Genomic DNA, 19,729 nt, shown 5'->3' with positions numbered 1-19,729 from the left:
GCTGCGATCCATTTCCAGAGGTCTTCTTCAAAATTGGTTCTTTCATGACGGTGTTTGTTGAGTGAATGATCTGTTCCATCATATTATCAGAAATGAAAATTTTGAATGTTTCGAATGGTGTAGAGACTCTTGGAGCAGCTTGCCCTGTAATGCCTGGGTTCCCATTGAATATATTGAGAGCTGCGGTTCTCCTGTTGATCCTTGAAGGTGTTGTTGAATAACTAAAATTCTTATCTTTGGACAAAAGTTCGCTCACTGGCATCGTAGTAAGATCTTCTTGATTACTTTCTTCACTTTCAGAAGGGTGCGGCGCGATTTGTTCATCATTTTCGCTTCAGAAGGATCATCATCACAACTTTCAGAGTAGTCTTCGACATTATCATGTTCACTTTCATTGTCATGGTTTTGTCAGTAAATGTACAGCTTCATCAAGAGATTATTTTTGACACGGTTTGAAGATTTAAGCTCCTATATATATAGGATTTGTGGATTCTTCTAGAATATTCTAGAAGCTTCAAGATTATTCTAAATACTTCTGTAAAGTTTCTAGAATGTTCTATAACAGGCGTGGGCAAACTAGGCAATAATCAGGACCGTCTAAAATTATTGTTGGAGTAGAGTTATTATCCTAAATATCCATCTTTTGAAAAGAAGTTGTAAAATTAATATATTTTTACTATAATTTGCTTTTTTCGGTTGCCCAGGCCTGTTCTAGAATTATTCAGATAATAAATAAAGTCATTTTTATGTTTTTTGATCTGGAGCCTAATAGGTCCCAAAATACCCTTAGTGGATGTTTTAAAAAAAAATTTTTAAATATTATTTCGCAAATGTCTGAAAAGTCAAAATATTATTGCTCCTTAAAATATAAAGGGATAGGGTCAGTTAATGGCAATTTCATTTAAATACAAAATTATTAGCCTAATATTAATAACTTTTCAAGTTGCTCTGGGGCCTATTAGGCCCCAATTTTCGTAGGAGTGTTAAGCATTCTTTCTTTAAAAGGTAAATAAAGCTAAACATACTACTCCAACACTCTATACACTGAGCTTATACGATCAACTTGCACTCCAGGTTTTGAATATTCTAGGTGTAAAAAAGGAGAAAACTGGAAAGGAAAAATATAATAGGGAAAAAATAGCAAAAACTACATGCCGACAATTAAATTTTGTCATGAAGCAATCTTGCTGCAGTATACAAACATAACATTTTCTGTCTTATTATTTTCATATAATACTAAGCAAATTCTGTCAGTAATTCCAGTAAGTACAGTTTTCATGACATGTGATCAAGATAGATATTTTAATGCTTCTGCCATAGCTATCTTTGTTGTTTTTGAAACAACATGTTCTACTCCTGGGAATTATGGCTGTAATTCTGTAAGTTATAAAACATTACAGATGGCTTACCCTTAGAGTTGTATCTATTGCATCATATCCAAGAAAAAATACAGACTTACAAACATATGAACTTCCTAGTACAGGATTGGGTTATCTAAATTTAATTTTGGGTCTAGTTAACTGAATATGCAGGATCAGATAACACATTGGGTTCAACATCTGGTATGCAACATTACAAATACAGCCAATTACTGTTATTTTTTAAAGTCCTTGAAAAGAGAGTACATATCAGAAGACTGGAAGTTAATGTATGTTACTCTTATTTTTACGTCATTTTTTTGTTGTTCTTGTTTACATCAGCAGTAGGAAAAAATTTAAAATATAGACAAAAGACTTAGTAAATTCAGTTAACAAAATCATGTAAAACACACAACACCTTGCATTTTAGCTAAATTAACAAAATATAAATAAAGCATACTAAAGCAATCATTTAAATAAAAGTTAATATTTTACTAAACTGAAAATATATTTCCAATCATTCTTACTTCCTCTCACACTTACAACTATTATGTGACTGCCAGGGTCTCTTCTTTTGCCCATCTAAGCACTGATCAGATTTTTTCTTGCTAACTCTTATCTTTTATACCCCACTCAACTGCCCTTAATGATATCTTACGATACTCTCCACCTACATCAATGTGTCCTCTATTCTTTAAATAGTGTAATCATGTTTGATACTGACTCGATCCTAGTCTCTAACACTGTCTCTTAGTTGGGAGAAAGAATGGAAGAGCATCAGTGGAAGTATTATTGGGAATACATTTTTAGTTTAGAAAATGTTAATTTCTGAAACATACATACTTCCACTCCCACTTACAGCTATAATCACACATTGATAAGGTGAAGAAGCCAGTGTGGACATTATCCATACAAAAAGCATCTGTACAGATTACGGATATGTCAACAAAATATTGACACCCTAGTGAAAGAACCACACTACATCCAAAATAGATATGCTCTCCACCCAGAAATGAATTCCTGTATAATGGGTGTAGTTTTACACAAGATCATTACTATAGGCCAACCCCAACCTGGTAGCTGAGGTTCTGCTACTCCTGTTGTAATTAAGAAGTCTTAGAACCTACACCTTTGTGCAAATTAATTGAAACAAATGGTCATTTTACAATATTTTCAGCATGGTGGCCAGTGTAGGCTCACTGGACCTGCTAATTTCCTTTAATAGTCATTTCTTCACACAAACAGCATCATTAATTGTGTTTTGCAGTATGACCACAGTACATCAAAGTTTTGCAGAGAAGAGTCGTTCCAGAATTAAAAAATATTTCCAGATGGATCTGGCATTTTTCAGCAAGATCTGACTCCGTGCCACACATCAAAACTTGTGAAGAATTTTATGACTACAATGCGAATAAAGGTGCTGGACTGGCCTAGAAACTCTCCGGACTTAAATCCTAGTGAAAATCTTTGGGCGATTTGTAAAGAAAGACTTCAGGGAAAAGACTGTACCACAAAAGATAAGTTAATTGAGGCCATAATTGAGGTGTGGTACTGTGATCCAAAAATGAGCAAAGATTGCAGTCAACTCATGGACTCGATGCCAAAGTGGATTAATGATCTTTTGAAAAATAAAGGCGGTCATATCATGTATTAATTTGTAAGTTATCTTTGGATTCTCAGAAATAAAATGCAAAAAATTGAAAAAATTGTAATTTTCTGTCTTGTTTCAACTAATTTGCACAAGGGTGTATATACCATATTGGTGGCCATGATAATAGGATTGCAACATTATATATATACACTTATGAGTGGATTTCAACCCATAGCCATTGAGTGATGTGTTCCACATCCTAACAAGAAATAAAGCAACAATGAAGTGGACAAACCTCTTACACACCTAAAGACCAAAAGATAATACCCCAGGCTTGGAATAACAAGACTGTGTATGCCTTACTCAACCAAAGGAAACAGAATTATAAACATTCCTGGCCTGGAATTATAAACATTCATCCTTACTCCCCAACCACTGAGCAAAGTATGTTCCATTTTCCTCATGTAATTATGGAGAAGATGTGGAAGAGCTGTGCTCAACCAAAGATGGGACCCTTCCATCTTTGGAATTATGAGATGTACTGAATCTACATTGATCACAGTGAATGACCCTTCACACTCCAATCGAGTACCTCAGAATTAAATCTGAACCAGTATTACAAGTAAGCTCCTGTGCAGTCTGGTGTTACTCCTCCTAATAAGTGAGAAAAAACATCCATGGACCCTGACAGGAAAGCTCACAACTTTGCCCTCTTCTCCAAGAGTGGAAGAATTCACTCTAACAGTGACTGGAAACCAGGTGTGGTAAGGACTCTCTAGCTCTCCTAATAGACAGTGCAATGGGTGAATCAATTTCCCTAAATTTTTAAAAGCAGACCAATCTCAATATATTCACTCCAAGCATCAGCAGCAACAGGAATGATCTCCATCCTTTACTAATGATGGACCATGATAGAACAGTAATACCACTTTGTCAGCTCCTAAGTAGCCTATGAAACACCTCATTTCAACAGAGCCTGTTACAACTTGAATAAAATATATTGAATACCGTAAATTCCGGCGTACAAGTCGACGTGGCGTATAAGTTGAGGTCTATAAGTTTGGCCTAAAAATCATGATTTTGACATGTACCTGCCGTATAAGTCGACCCCCTTCTCTGGCTCAAATCGCTTGGTCGGAATATTTCAATCGGCATCAGCGCGTAGGTGTAGCTAAGGAAGTGATATTCAATAATCAACTCGCGTCATCAGCAGACTTTGTCAGATGGCCATTTTCAAGAATTCTTATTATCCGCTGTGACTAGCTACGCCTGCCTCTGGTCGGCATAAAATGACAGATTTGCACTTTACAATAGAGAGCAAAAGTTCTGTCACTACGTGTTCTGAGAATTCATTTTTGCTGACTCATTCGTGCGCTTCACCTCGCTTTAACTCATGTGACATTTCGTTTGTCAAAATAAAGTGAGAAATCTGCATTGATTGGCCAACATGACATGCTTGCTCGACAAATAAGGCTTTCACTAAAAGAAGTGTCACGTTTTATGCACCTTACGGTATTCCTGTCTAGACAAATTTATTGATTTTCTTTTATCTGGTGTGTCTAACCTTGCTACGCTTTAGCTAGGAAATTAGCTGACCAATCGGCTCTGAATGAATTTTTAACTGTCTATCAGTTTCAATTTCCAGTTTCAAAATGTCAGTTACAAATTTCAGTGACAAATTTTAAATAATTATAAATCGTTAAACAAGCAAGATGTCCAGTCAACCACGAAGAAAGATGAAATATGATGCAGCATTCAAGATAAAAGTCGTTCAAGCAGCCAAAGACAGTAGCAACAGCGCAGCAGCTCTGCACTATTGCATAAGTGAAAAATTGGTCAGAGATTGGAGGAAGGCAGAAAACACTATCAAAGAATTGCCCTTAACCAAATGTGCGAATCGTGGTCAAAATCAAGAAAAATGGCCAAGAGTAGAGAAGGAAATAGCGACATGGGTGTTATCTGAACGTCAATGTGGCAGAATCGTAACAAGAGCCCTTATCCGACTGAAAGCTTTACAATGGGCAGCTAAGAATAAAGAAGACAGCATGGATTTTAAGGCAGTCAGTTGGTGTTCTCGCTTTATGCATCGTCATGATCTGGTCATTCGTCAAAGACAAAAATTGCTCAACAGCTACCAAAGATTTGGACTACAAGATCACGCAATTCCAGACCTTCGTCATCAATCAAAGAAAACAAAATGAATAATGATATGGCTCACATTGGAAATATGGACTAAACGCCCATGTTTTTGATGTCGTCGGCAACTCTACAATTAACAAAAGGAGAAAAGACAGCTCTGTGAAGACCACAGGGCACGAAAAACAACACTTCACCGTCAGATTGGCCTGCCTCGCGGTGGAACAAAACTGCCGCCTATGATAATATTTAAAAGAAAAACGATGCCAAAGACAAGTTTCCGCCAGGAGTCGTGGTTCATGTACAAGAAAAGGATGGATGGACAATAGTGGATGTGTCAAATGGATTAACGGTGTGGGCCCGTTGGCCAGGTGCCATGCTTAAACCCAAATCGCCGTTAGTGTGGGACATGTTCAAGTCACGTTTAACGGATACTACGAAAAAAGCATTAAAATAGAAAAAAACAGATATGGCAGTGATTCCAGGTGGATTAACATCTGTACTGCAACCTCTGGATGTATTGTTAAATAAACCATTTAAGGATTCTATGCGCACCAAGTGAAATGAGTGGATGGCATCGGTCAAAAACTTACACTGCCGCCGGAAATATGCGTGCTGCATCTTTGCCTACAGTGTGTCAGTAGGTAAAAGATTCCTGGGACTCTATTGATCTAAAATCGTTGTCAACTCATTCAAAAAATGCTCAATTACCAATGCGATGGACGGCAGGAGGATGATATGTTATGGGAAGAGGATGACGATATCCCTCATCATCAGTGGAGCATGACATTATTCCAGAAGAGGATCCTTACGATGACCATTTGAATGGTGAGGAATGGGACTTTGTGTTTGATCGATCTCATGTTGAGTAGGATTACTAGTATTTTACTATTTTATAAATAAATACCTATATGTCATATCATATAATTTTGATTTCGCGATGGTTTTCTCAATCTGAATTTACTAGAATTCATGTCATGAAAAACGTCACCGCCGTATAAGTCGAGGATGGATTTTTAAACTTGAAATTTGGTGTTAAATTTTCGACTTGTACGCCGGAATTTACGGTAAGTGGTAGCTAGTGCAGCATTGGTTTGATAAAAGCACATCTGTCTGAGAAACTCTTGCCACACAATAGGATCCTGTGAAAAAAATAAGCATAGGAACCTGAAGGGTAGAAACTAAAACACTCACCTCTCTGGATAATCTAGCAGATAGACAAAAACCCTTAGATGAAAAGACTGCTAGATCATGCAAATAATGTGAGATAAAAGTACTGGAAAAGGTCCACATCAGTCCATGAAATGACCTCCAGCAGGCAACTCGACTGGACCAATAAGGACAAAGAAAAGTGACAAATATGATTGTATGTAACTTGCAGAATATTCCTTGCTTTCAAAGAGAACCCAGGATAAAAATACTTGTCTAAAAAGCTTCAAAACCCTCACTGAACACGATCAAGATTGAAGAGAAAGAAGGAAAAGTGAGTAAGAGTGTGGCATCCTGTTCTGTAGTGTTAAGTCAGATGAGAGAGAGCTGAGCCAAACTAGGAGACAAGATAAAAAATAACTATTACTCAAACTGATGACATATTGAACTGGAGCAATATGGTTGTATCTGAAGTAGAATCAAAATATGATAATCTAACAATTGACAAGATGGTGCCAGTAGTAACCAGTCATCCATAGAATGGTGTGTGCACAGTAACACCAATTGAAAGGGATGAGAAAAAACTTGTACAATATGGTAGAACCCACATGAAGCTGATGTGAGTCCAAAGGAAAACACCTGAAACTACAGTACTTGATCTTTGTGCACCACAAACATCAATAATGGTGGAACTCCACTAATAAGGCAGAGTGCAGATAGAAGCCTACTATACCAAGTTGTATATCTACAATCCAAGTATAAAACAATTTTGATTGAAGAAGTTACTTGTGGTCTTTGGAGAATCTAGGTATTGAAACAGACAAAGAAGATCAATGACTGGACACCAATCTCCTGTCTGTATAGACCCAACAACTGGCAGGAATAAAAACTGAAGAACTAACACAGCTCTCTCACCACCCTCAGACCAACCAAACTCAGATAACCCTATAACTAAATTCCAAATCTTGATGAACTGTGGGAGACAGAAACTCTACAGGTTGAATGGATAACAGTGGTGAAGATTTGAAATAACTGTGACTCAAGGACCTGCAGCCCCCAATATATCACCTATGCTACTGGCAAACTGATCAAGCAGTGGAAACCTTGGATATGAACATTTTTTGGTACCAATGTATCAAGGGGCTGATATTGGGGGTTGAAACTCACAAACAAGGGAAAAACTATAACCTCCTATATGAACTGATGTAATTTAAGACTCCAATGGCAACAGAGAGGAATCCTGAAGCCAAAAACTGAGCCAACATGCATGCTAAAAAATGGATCCAGCTCATCAAAAATGAAGTTGGAGATCCTGAGTCATCTAACAATATGAAATGAGAGAAAACAAAATGCTGGATTTTACAGCTGTAAATCATCCTTAGACTTACTCTGTCTCATCAGGGAACATGGAACTATGAGCAATAAAACTCCACCACAGAACCCTGAAAAATGAGGAGTAGATATATTATTTGAGAGTTGGAAAATGCCTCCTACTGACAATGGCAGACTAAATTATGAAGTTCTGATACTGTGTCAGATAAGGCCTTCCAGCATAAATCATTATATCCAAGTGTGGAAAAAAAACTTAATTTTCACTCCCAAACCTTTCAGCCACCAAGTAATGTACAACCAGGGAAAAGCCTAAAACATCACACACTCAAAGAACCAAGAGCAGAAAAACAAATCAATGGCAGTTCATACCAAAGTGGCCTCCTTTTTTCATTTTTGTAGGTTATTTAAAGATTATATTGATTAACATTGATTGAAACAGCATTTTATGAGATAAAATTATCTGTTTTGTTAGAACAAAGCAACTTTGCACCCACCCTAGGAAACTGAATCTCAGACCTCAGTACTAAAAGTCCATAAACTTACCACTGTCCACAGGTGAACTGAAAATCCAACAAAGTACAAGACACAAGAAAAAGCAAATTTAAATTATTTTTAAACTACACCTTAGAACCCCCTGGAAGGTCACCCCAGATCTTAATATGTCTCAATCACAATACAAATAAGATCACTGAAAGTATTAACCATGAGTGACCTTCTCTCATTACCTGAATGAGGTGCTTATTTACAGTATTAGGATAGAGGAAACATTGATGTATTGGAGAGTATCACAACATAAATATCACCAAAGGCAACTGAGTGAGGCATAAGTGACTAAAGAAAGCAAGACAAAATCTAAACAATGCTTAGATGGGCAAAGGAAGAAACCCTAGCAGTCAAATAACAGCTATAAGTGGGAGAAGAGGTATGTATGTTTAGCATAACTGTATATTTACATATAGAAAATAGATACAAAAAGAATGTAGATAAGATACAACAAGATAAAATATGAATGCAAACTTTCCAACATTTCAGAAACAAAACACTTATGTTCACTTAAAAATGCTGATAGTTCAGTCTGCTTTATTTGGTTTCAAACCTCTTTCAGAATGTAATGTGAAGCATTTACCATAAGCTTCACTATTTATGAAATTAGCTATTATTTGTTGTTCCATTCAGTATAAAACTTTTTTGTCAAACACTACTCTAAACCAGCTGTAGTTAATGGCATGACATCTCTATTTCCTTAACACTGAACAGTATGTTGGTGTCACCTATAAACAATTTCTTTCCCTCTCTACAAAGTTAGACCATTTCCTCTTTAATGACATCACCTATGACCAAATAGATGAAATCCCTGCCAACTCCAATGGTAGCTAATAGTTTCCTAAATTCCTGGGAGGTAAGGCACCTTAGTATTATATCCGAGAAAGCATTATAATGAGACATTACTGTATTTCTGGAAAACCATTTTCCAGTCCTGGTGTCGAGTTATTTAATGTTCTGGCCATTGTCCAATGTCAAATTGAAGGAGAGAAATTAAAACTGTAAAAAAGGAACCACAATTAAAAAGGTGTAATGAATAAATATGCAACACTTAAATGAGATTAAAAGATTAATGGCCATTAAAAAATTAAAAACATTATCAAGGTGGACAGAGTCACCATCACCAATAACTCTGTCCAATGTTACAGACTGACCCTGGGAAAAAATATGTTTAAAATATTGCCGTCATTGAGAATTGTAACGATGGCAAGAAAGTAAAACGTGGCTGATAGTGATTTGAGTGTTACACAAACTACACATTGGTGCATCAGTTCCAGAAAAAGAAAATGATGAGTTAAAAACTGTGACCAATCGCGTAACCTAGTGAGAACAACTTCCTCCTTCGAACTTTACGGAAGCTAGATGACCAAAGTCCAATTTTGGGTTTGATTTGAAAAAGTTTATTGTCACGTTGCACACTCCAAGTGGACTGCCAGCTGGCACGGAGCCGAGCCTTGAAGACAACACCATAGTCCATGTACGGAATAGGCATAGGAGTGATGGTGCTGAAGCAGACATATTTAGCTGCCATGTCTGCAAGCTCATTCCCGCGAATACCAACATGGCCTGGTATCCAGAAAAACTGGATTGAAGTAGCTGCTAATGAGAAATGGGCCAGTCGGTTTCGAATATCTACGAGAATAGGATGTGAGCTAACGTCTAGCGATTCCAAGGCAAGTATTGAACTAAGCGAATCAGTATAAATAGTGCAGTTGGAGTACTGCTCAGCTGCAATATGATCCAGGGCAAGAGATATGGCATACAGTTCAGCAGTGAACACAGAAGCTGTAGAAGGGATTCTGCAAGCTACTGACCCATAGCAAACCATAGCAGAGCCCACTGAATTACCTGATTTGGAACCATCTGTATAAATGGGAACTGGATGATTGTTTGAAAGATATTCATTGAATAAAAGACGGTACTTCCAATCTGGAGTCTCTGCCTTTTTTAGGTGACTGAAAGAAAGGTCACATTTGGGGGCTGTAATAAGCCATGGTGGGATGGGCCAACCTGTGGAATCTGCAATGTTATCCAAAGACAGACCCAATTCATCCAGTTGCGCCCAAATGCGAAGGCCAAACGGAGCAATGACAGATCGTCTGTTCTGAAAAAGTACTACCCACCGAGGAAGGAAAACACATTTCCAGGTGGGATGCTTTGGTAAGGAATGAAGTTTCGAAGTATATTGTAAAGATAGTTGCAAACAGCGAAGGTGTAGAGAAGGTTCATGAGATTCAATGTATATACTTTGAAGTGGAGAGGTTCGGAAAGCCCCAGTGCAGAGTCGAAGTCCTTGGTGATGAATGGGGTCCAGCATCTTTAAGGCCGAGGGTCTGGCAGAGCCATAGACCATTGATCCATAATTGAGTTTCAATCTAATAAGAGCACGATATACCTTTAACATTGAACAGCGATCTGCTCCCCAACTGGTAGAAGAGAGAACACGGAGGGTGTTCAGTGCTCTTGTGCATTTGACCCGAAGCTGCTTTAAGTGTGGTATAAAGGTCAGTTTACGATCAAAGATAAGCCCCAAGAACTTGGTCTCCGGGACCACTGGCAGCAAAACTTCACCGATATGAAGTTCAGGATCAGGGTGAATACCCGTCGACGGCAAAAGTGCATGCATACAGTTTTGGAGAGAGAGAAATTCAAGCAGTTCGCCAGAGTCCACTTCCATACACAATTGAGGGCGGTTTGTAGTTGGCGCTCAATATATCTCATGCTTGACGACTGACATGAGATGTGAAAGTCGTCGACATAAGTCCATTCACAACAGTGAGAGAGAGTTGTTCAGTGATGGCATTTATCTTTATACTGAAGAGTGTAACACTCAATACACAGCCTTGAGGGACTCCAAGTTCCTGTACAAAAGAACGGGAAAGTGTCGAACCCACACAAACTTGGAATCTCCTGTCCATTAAAAAATTTTTAATAAACATGGGTAGATGGCCACGTAACCCATATGTATGGAGGTCTCGCAAAACGCCATACCACCATGTTGTGTCGTAAGCCTTCTCTATGTCAAAGAATATTGATACAAGATGTTGGCGGTTGAGAAAGGCTTCTAATTAGGTGATCTGTGGTGGAGTGCTGTCGACGGAACCCACACTGGGTGGGAGAGAGGAAGTTGTTTGATTCAAGGGACCAAACAAAACGAGCATTAACCATCCTTTCTAATGTCTTACAGAGACAGCTCGTCAAAGCAATTGGACGGTAGTTTGAAGGAATCTTGGGATCTTTCCCTGGCTTAGAGAAAGGTAAAATAAGGTAAAAAGGTAAAAGTCGGAGGAGGTCTATCAACCTCCATGGATCCTGCTCTGGGTCGGGTGGGCAGGTTTTTGTTATTGGAAGGGGAATCCAGTGACTGAGGACGCGAATGAATAATTGTTTTGTCTCTTGTGGTGGGAGAAAAAAGATGTATCAAAAGAAATGCCTGTATTTGAAACTGAAGGACGTGGATCTTGAGGTTTGTTGGAAGGTATGGGAGGAACAGAGATGGGTGTGGAAGCTGATTCATCAACCTTTTTAACCACGGAGGTCAAAAGGCTTTTCATTTGTTTTGAAAACGATTCTCTTGGAGGCACAGAGAGATCTGTCTGCACTCCCACTGTAGTTGTGGAATGAAGTGCAGCAGCATATGTCGAGATGGGTTGTGGACAGCAATTTCGAGCCTCAGGATAACTAATGTTATGTGTCGTTTTCAAAGGCTGCACCTCTTTTCCTCCAACCATTTTGGGCAAGAATGAAAGTAAGAGGGGTGAGAACCATTGCAGTTTACGCAATGTGGGTTCATGTCATAGTCATAGGCATTGTGGTCCTTGCCTCCACAAGAGCACATGTCAGGGAACCACGACAAGATGTCTTTGAGTGGCGAATCTCTGACATTGGAAACATCGAAGAGGGTTTGGTATGTATGGCGAACCCTGCAAATGAGATAACTTGCCTTGATGGTGGCAGGTGCACATGGTGAAGTAAATGTTAAAGCGAGGGTATTTGTTGGCAGTGTAACTCCATCTTTGTGAGTGGAGATGAGCCTCACTGCAGAAACTCCTTGAGTGGAGAAACCAGCAAGAATCACTGACATGGGGAACATTCTTCAAATCCCTTTCAACAATAACTCCTCGTGAAGAATTCAAGGTAGCATGGGGTGTAACCTCAATAGGTATATCCCCAATTGCCTTTGAATTCAAGAGGAGTTCACTGTGTTGGGATGTGGATGTTTCAACCAATATGTCTCCAGATCAAGTTTCTTTACTGATTTTGGAGAGCCAGCAAGTCCCTCTAGTCCCTTTTGAATAAAAAAGGGGACATTTGCCCTAAAGGTTTTTCTGAAAGAGAATGTAATATAAGAAAATGAGGTGCGTGTGTTACTGATGTTGAAGATTGCTGTTCTGAGTATTCAAGACGTGGTCGCTACCCATTGACTGTTTTTTACAATTTTATTTAAATTTTTTAGAGGATCCATAGGAAAAAGAAAAAATTTGGGTACCCACTGACCCCACCCACCATGGAGCCCTATAAGGGGACGCACTACAAAGTCACAAGGACAATGCAGCAACACCAGGGTTTCGTGAGCACTACACCCAAACACCAGAACTTCCAACACTGGTACTTGGTTGACTCTAGCCCAAGTGGACCAGCCAATTGACCCAAGGGGGGCCACCCAAAGGCCGCCCGTCTACAGGAATTCAAGGCCAAAGTGGTGTGTTAGGGTTGGACCCCTCAACCACCAGGATCCTCTCCTCCCCTTCACGGGTCGCCACGCACGGCAAACACGTGGGTGGATGTTTAGATCCCAGAGAAGATAACCAGAGAGAACAGAACCTTCCCTGGGAGGTCCCCTCACCACGTACAGGAATCCACACCAAGGGGGAGTTTAAGGAAAGGCTTAATAAATATTTGATTAAAAAAAGTTGGCTCTGAGTGTTTAGAGAAAGTAAAAGTTGAAGAGTCAATACCAAAGTGGATGATCACAAAACAGAAGTGAGCAAATTTATTTACTTGGAGCAATTAAAAAATCAAGATGGTAAATGTGAGACAAAAGTAAAGAAATGGATAGGAATTGTAAGTGCAAATTTCATCCATATGAACAATATATTAACAAGGAACATTAAAGACAAAGAAAAAGCTTATACTTGGACTTTAACCAAAGAACTCTGGAACAAAATAGAAGCATTAAAAACAAGGATCATTAAAGAATGTTGAAACTGTGATATACAGAGTATAAAACAAACAATAAAATCCTAAAACAAGTCAAAACAAAGTGTACACTAAAATTAGACATTCAAAAGAGAGATTGTATTTTGGACAATTAACAGAACTAGTAACATTCACAGAACTCTGATAGAGGACAAGGTGAAATGTTATAGAATGAGAAGTGAACCTTGGAGAACATGGATCACAGGTGTCACTAAATAGTTGCAGTCAAGCTACAGTGATTGTGTGAGGAAAGCACAAGTCAGACAGATGGTCAGAGCAAGCATTAACAGCTAATCACTTGAGTGGAGCACCTACTAGAATATTATGATGAAATCTATAAGCAGATCTTAAACTATTGTTAATGGAAATCTCCAAATATCATAATAAGTGCTTTTTTTTGTAAAAGTTTCCCTGATGAAGAGTTAGTTTAAATCATTTAACAATTTTGTTTGCTTACAAGTTAAATAAAGTTCCACCTTTCCATGATACAAAATCATCAATTCATATATTTAATTAAGCTATTGAGAATGACAGATAAAGACCAAAAAAGTCTATTGTATTATATTGTCTTGTCTCTAACTTGACATTTAGCAATTAATTTTAAACCTACCCAGATTCTGGTGATAACATGCTGCTTAACTTCCTTTTTCTAGGGCTACTGATCATCTTCAATTAGCTTCTATTTGGAGGTTTACCAACTGTAGCAAAAACACAGCAAGAAATAAAATACAATTTTACTTTTCATAAGACAACATTAGGCATATTACACTTTTAAACATTACACTCTTAATCTACTCCCTTAAGGATGTTTAACAGTTAAAGTGTTTAACAACAGTATTCTAACTCTGCTATAGTATATTTATTATATTTATTGTTGATGGTGTGTTTTACTCAATCTACTGTTTTTCAGAATGGTTGGGATACAACAAACACGGCAATGGTCAGATCATTATTTATACAAGCCATTTGAAACAACAATTGTTATAATGCTTATGCCTTTCACAAACAATAAAAAGTAATTACAATAACATTGGTTATAAAACATTAGTATTAGGCCTGTTATATTTTTAACTCTACATTCATAATCTAGTCACTTATGGATTTTCATGAATTAGAAGTGTATATAAATGTAAAAACAGTATTCCATTCACACCACATTTGTTATATGTAGAAAATAACAGTATTGAAAATGAAGAAATTATAATCAATCAATTAGTTATTAGTTACCAGAATATATGAAAATTGTAATTTATGTAACACCTCAACAGAAAAATGAAAAAAAATTTACAAACTATAATGTTACATATATCTAGATATTCACAACCTCAGTATTGACTCTGAAAAGAATGTCACTTCATAAACAAACATGAAACAAGTTCATGATTACTACTAGTACTTAGTGGATCTCTTATTTCATATTACTTAAAAAAGAAACACTGTTCTACATCCTATTTATGAGATCCAAAATCTGAACCTTTGGAATTTCACACTCTTCCTGATGAAAAAATTGGATGATGTTGGTTGTTTTGCCGGGAATGATCACAGGTAAACTGCATTTGCTCAATAGGGTTCACGTCTGGCGACTGGCCTGGACACAGCATGGTAGTAACTTCCCAACACTCAAAACCTTGATTTTGTGACAAGCTAAATGAACAAAAGCCCTACCCTGCATAAAGAAACACCAACTTTAGTAAGTTGATTACTAAGTAGCAGTGACTATCCTTTCACATGTTGTCAAATGTGTAATTAACCAGGTATCCAAATGCTACCATACACCATAATAGAAATACTACTATATTTTCTTGTCACTTATAGGTGGTTTCAAAGATGTTTGGAAGTATAGTCAACCAACCCATGCATATCCAAGAATTTTGAACACCTGGATTTCTCAAAAGCATCAATGGCCCAAGAAGCATAAGGGTGCCACAACATATATCATGATCTATGCTGTTGAGGTACAATATTTCCTAGAGTGAGAAATGTTTTCTAACTAACTATTCTTGTCCACATTGTCCCCACAATGAAAATAAATTATGGTAGTGCTACAGCATAATTGTATCTACTCGGTATTCCACAACAGAAGCAGCCATTTCCCATCAGTTAATAGTCATACTTTTCACAACAGTTTGTTCTGTTACTTTCCAACATAAATGATCACCATATTTAGTAGCTTTTGTTTGCCAAGTTAATTAATAGAAGTTTTTCATTCTTGACATTTAAAACGTATTTGAAATAATTTAACTGAAAATGTTTCTGGTTCTGTTCAACATTATTATTAAAATATCAAAACTATTGATAATAGAATTATTGCAACTTTCCTTACTTCTAGTAGCACTAAGTTAAACTTACTTTATTCAACTTTCAATGGCAAGCGTGGAATACATAAATAATTAATAACTTATTATTATATTTTTCTTGAAAATTTTAATTAGACATAAAAGCAAAAGCGTGGTTAAGTGAAACTAAAAAACAATATAATTACTTTCAATTTTTAAGATACACAAGTTTAATTCTTCAGCCTTCTTATATTCTATACAAAATTACTGACCTCGTTTCCCGCTATCTTCCAAGTTACAGTAAACCCAAATCCTGTCTGTACTAGTATTACCAATAATAGTTACATTATCATTATTAAGTTACAGTAGTGTTAGTATTGCACTACATAGAACAGCTCTGCATAATTTAGCCATTGGAATCTTTCGGCTAAATTATCATTTCACATACGAATACTTTATAATTATGAAATCGTACAATTATGTTTTCTCATTTCATCATTATTTACCTGGAAAATCTTGCATCAGATTTTGCGTTTTCCACTCATATACATTAACTGAGCAGTTTGAACTACACTTCAAACTCAACACACTCGTTTCACAAATTGTAGTTGGCGGCAAAATATAAAGGCTTATGGGTAATAACTTAACTATAATAGATGGCGTTCTATTAGTAGCAGCTAGTTATATTTTGTGGATTAGTGCAGCGTGATAAAAAGGCGTTTTGTTTCTTGTCGGTAAACGTTGAGATGGTATTCTACTTTACAAGTAATGGTAAAGTAATTGGATATTTTCATTTCTCCCTTTCAAAAGTTTGTATATAAGTTCGGTAAGAGATATTGGAATTAGAGTATGTGGAAAATGTTTTGCAGTATAGAGTACGTGTACAGTTTTATTGTTACTAACCCTAAGTGTAATAATTATTAATATTTTGTATTAGTAGTATTACAATTAGTGATTTTTTGCAAGAAGAAAATTCCGAATATAATTTATTAATTTAATATGTAGAAATTGTCTACAGTGATGTAGAAAACGGGAGGTGTGAGCTTCTCCACTTTGCAAAATGCCCTAATAAAGTTTAAAATGCATCAGAATTAGGAAAACTACTCTCATGAGGACATAATGTGGCTTGGATCCTAGACTCAAAAAGGTGCGTCTTCACCACTGTTCCCACTCGTAATTTGATTTTGCATCTTACACCTCTATCCACATGAAGTACATGCCTTATGTATTTTGATATTCTAGTGACTTGGTTCTTTATGAACACAAAAAACAACGTAATAAAATTGCATGAGAATTCAAACTAAAATTTTTGTGATGTAATAGACATTCATTATGAATGTATTTAAAATACTAGAATTAATTAATGTTACATGTCTTCTATTACTTTAAACTTTGTTTACAGAATGAAATGTATTGGTTGAAGCTCAAGATATTAACAACTTGGTCCTTTCTTGGAATCACTTGGTTATGGTTATGCAAAAAGTGTTTCATTCATCCAAATTGGCCTTTCTGTGTGGTTGTGAATATTTTACATTATTTTCTTTGCAGATGAAAACTGTTACATTTAATGATGGATGCTGCAACACAATAATAAGATTTTATGCTTACTAGGAGGAAATGATGGTTAAACTGGTCCTTTAATACTGGTTTTAACTTTCATTATGGACCTCAACAGAAAGTATTTGCATTTTTTAAAATTTGAATGGTTTTCTGAGCAATAAACAGTGTGAAAGAGTGATCTGGAAGATAGGCAAAGAGAGCTTTGTATTAGTTTACTCTTTATATTCCTAGTTCTGTTATTGATATTTTACTGTATTAACATTATTATTTTACTTTGAAATATTAGATTTCATTACTTCTCATAACTTATTGCTGAACAGACTGAATGTAAAACATTGTGTATACCTGGATTTTATATCTTTTTTTTTTTTTGTTGTGTCTCCTCAATGACCATTTTATGGGAATTGACAAGTATGAAAGTAAGTAACACCTTTAAGGTATTAACATTTTCATGAAATGTGTAACCTGACTTAAGTTAAATTAATCTAGGGCATTGTTGTTTCTGTTTTTAAATTTTAAACACACCTTTAAATTAAAATAATTTAACCTAACACAAAATAAAAATAATAAATATATATTTTTAACACAGTCTCACACATCAGTTTATCATATTAGTTATCTTGTTGAAACATTGTTTATGTTTCTGAAGATAATTATTAACATTTTTAGCCATTTTCAGTTTTATTTTATACAATGTGATTCTTCAAACTTAGTAATTGAGTTCCTGTATAGCTACTATTTATAGAATATTTAGTGGTATTTGCTTACTGTATAGTATAACATATGATAAGGAAAAGCACCGTTCTCTGTAAACTTTGTAGACTGTATTGCATGAAAATCTCAGGAGATCAGCAGTTGCTGAGATGTTGGAACCACCATGTCTGGCACCAGCAATCATTCAACTCTCAAAGTTGCTTAGATTACAACTCTTCCCTATTCTGATTTTAGGTCAAACAACAACTGAACCTCTTGACCATGTCTGCATGCTTTATATATTGAGTTGCAGCCATGTGATTTTCTGTTTGGTTATTTATGTTAAAAGAGCAGGTGTGCCTAATAAAGTAGCCACCAAGTGTATAATAACTGTGCTATTTCCTATAAGTTGGACCTCTTTACACCACAAATACACACTCAGCTAATTAGTTTGATAAAGTAGAGAAACAGATACACGCTCGGCTGATTATTTTGATAATGTAGAGAAACAGATACACGCTCGGCTGATTATTTTGATAATGTAGAGAAACAGATACACGCTCAGCTGATTATTTTGATAATGTAGAGAAACAGATACACGCTCGGCTGATTATTTTGATAATGTAGAGAAACGGATACACACTCAGCTGATTAGTTTCATTAGTAGAGGAACATAGCTGTATATTTAGCTGATTAGTTTGATGAAGTTAAGACACATAGCTGTACACTCTAGTGATTAATAAATTAACAGATGGATATTGAACATAAGTTTTTAGATTTTTGCTAAAATCAACTCCAGTGTGACATCAACATTTTAAAATAAACTTTTGTTTGATGACAGTATACCCCATTGCTCTCTGTGATGTTTCATGTGCTTTTACTTCTGAGTATGTTTAGAGTAACAAAGTAAAACTAGTAATGGTTTTATTGATGAATATGTTTACAGTAATGAAGTGAAACTCCAGTAACAGTTTTATTTGATGAGTATGTTTACAGTAATGATAGTGAAACTCCAGTAACAGTCATATTTGATGAGTATGTTTACAGTAACATAGTAAAACTCCATAATGGTTTTATTTGATGAGTATGTTTACACTAACATAGTAAAACTCCATAATGGTCATACCGATGAGTGTGTTTACACTAACATAGTAAAACTCCATAATGGTCATACCGATGAGTGTGTTTACACTAACATAGTAAAACTCCATAATGGTCATACCGATGAGTGTGTTTACACTAACATAGTAAAACTCCATAATGGTCATACCGATGAGTGTGTTTACACTAACATAGTAAAACTCCATAATGGTCATACCGATGAGTGTGTTTACACTAACATAGTAAAACTCCATAATGGTCATACCGATGAGTGTGTTTACACTAACATAGTAAAACTCCATAATGGTCATACCGATGAGTGTGTTTACACTAACATAGTAAAACTCCATAATGGTCATACCGATGAGTGTGTTTACACTAACATAGTAAAACTCCATAATGGTCATACCGATGAGTGTGTTTACACTAACATAGTAAAACTCCATAATGGTCATACCGATGAGTGTGTTTACACTAACATAGTAAAACTCCATAATGGTCATACCGATGAGTGTGTTTACACTAACATAGTAAAACTCCATAATGGTCATACCGATGAGTGTGTTTACACTAACATAGTAAAACTCCATAATGGTCATACTGATGAGTGTGTTTACACTAACATAGTAAAACTCCATAATGGTCATACTGATGAGTGTGTTTACACTAACATAGTAAAACTCCATAATGGTCATACTGATGAGTGTGTTTACACTAACATAGTAAAACTCCATAATGGTCATACTGATGAGTGTGTTTACACTAACATAGTAAAACTCCATAATGGTCAT

The 19,729-nt window shown here is 36.3% G+C and overlaps 1 protein-coding gene across 2 annotated transcripts in view; it reads right to left on the bottom strand.

The window, feature by feature from the left end:
- The window catches only part of LOC143235256 (uncharacterized), a 45,448-nt gene extending 29,222 nt beyond the window's left edge, over positions 1-16,226 (bottom strand). Inside the window, exons 1-2 of one of the 2 annotated variants that reach the window (XM_076473226.1) lie at positions 16,091-16,226; positions 13,919-14,006 (exon numbers count right to left, since the gene is read on the bottom strand). In XM_076473226.1, coding sequence (XP_076329341.1) covers positions 13,919-13,974 — 56 coding nt within the window. In that variant the 5' untranslated portion in view covers positions 13,975-14,006; positions 16,091-16,226. Of the gene's footprint in view, positions 1-13,918; positions 14,007-15,856; positions 16,023-16,090 lie in introns of those variants that run through there. The other variant, XM_076473227.1, reaches the window with a different exon arrangement.
- Positions 16,227-19,729: the final 3,503 nt, after the last annotated feature.

This window comes from Tachypleus tridentatus, chromosome 12 (assembly GCF_004210375.1).
Source record: "Tachypleus tridentatus isolate NWPU-2018 chromosome 12, ASM421037v1, whole genome shotgun sequence".
In the NCBI taxonomy this organism is placed as follows: domain Eukaryota; kingdom Metazoa; phylum Arthropoda; class Merostomata; order Xiphosura; family Limulidae; genus Tachypleus; species Tachypleus tridentatus.
Note: the sequence above shows the minus strand (reverse complement) of the source record. Positions and strands in the feature narration are given on the sequence as shown.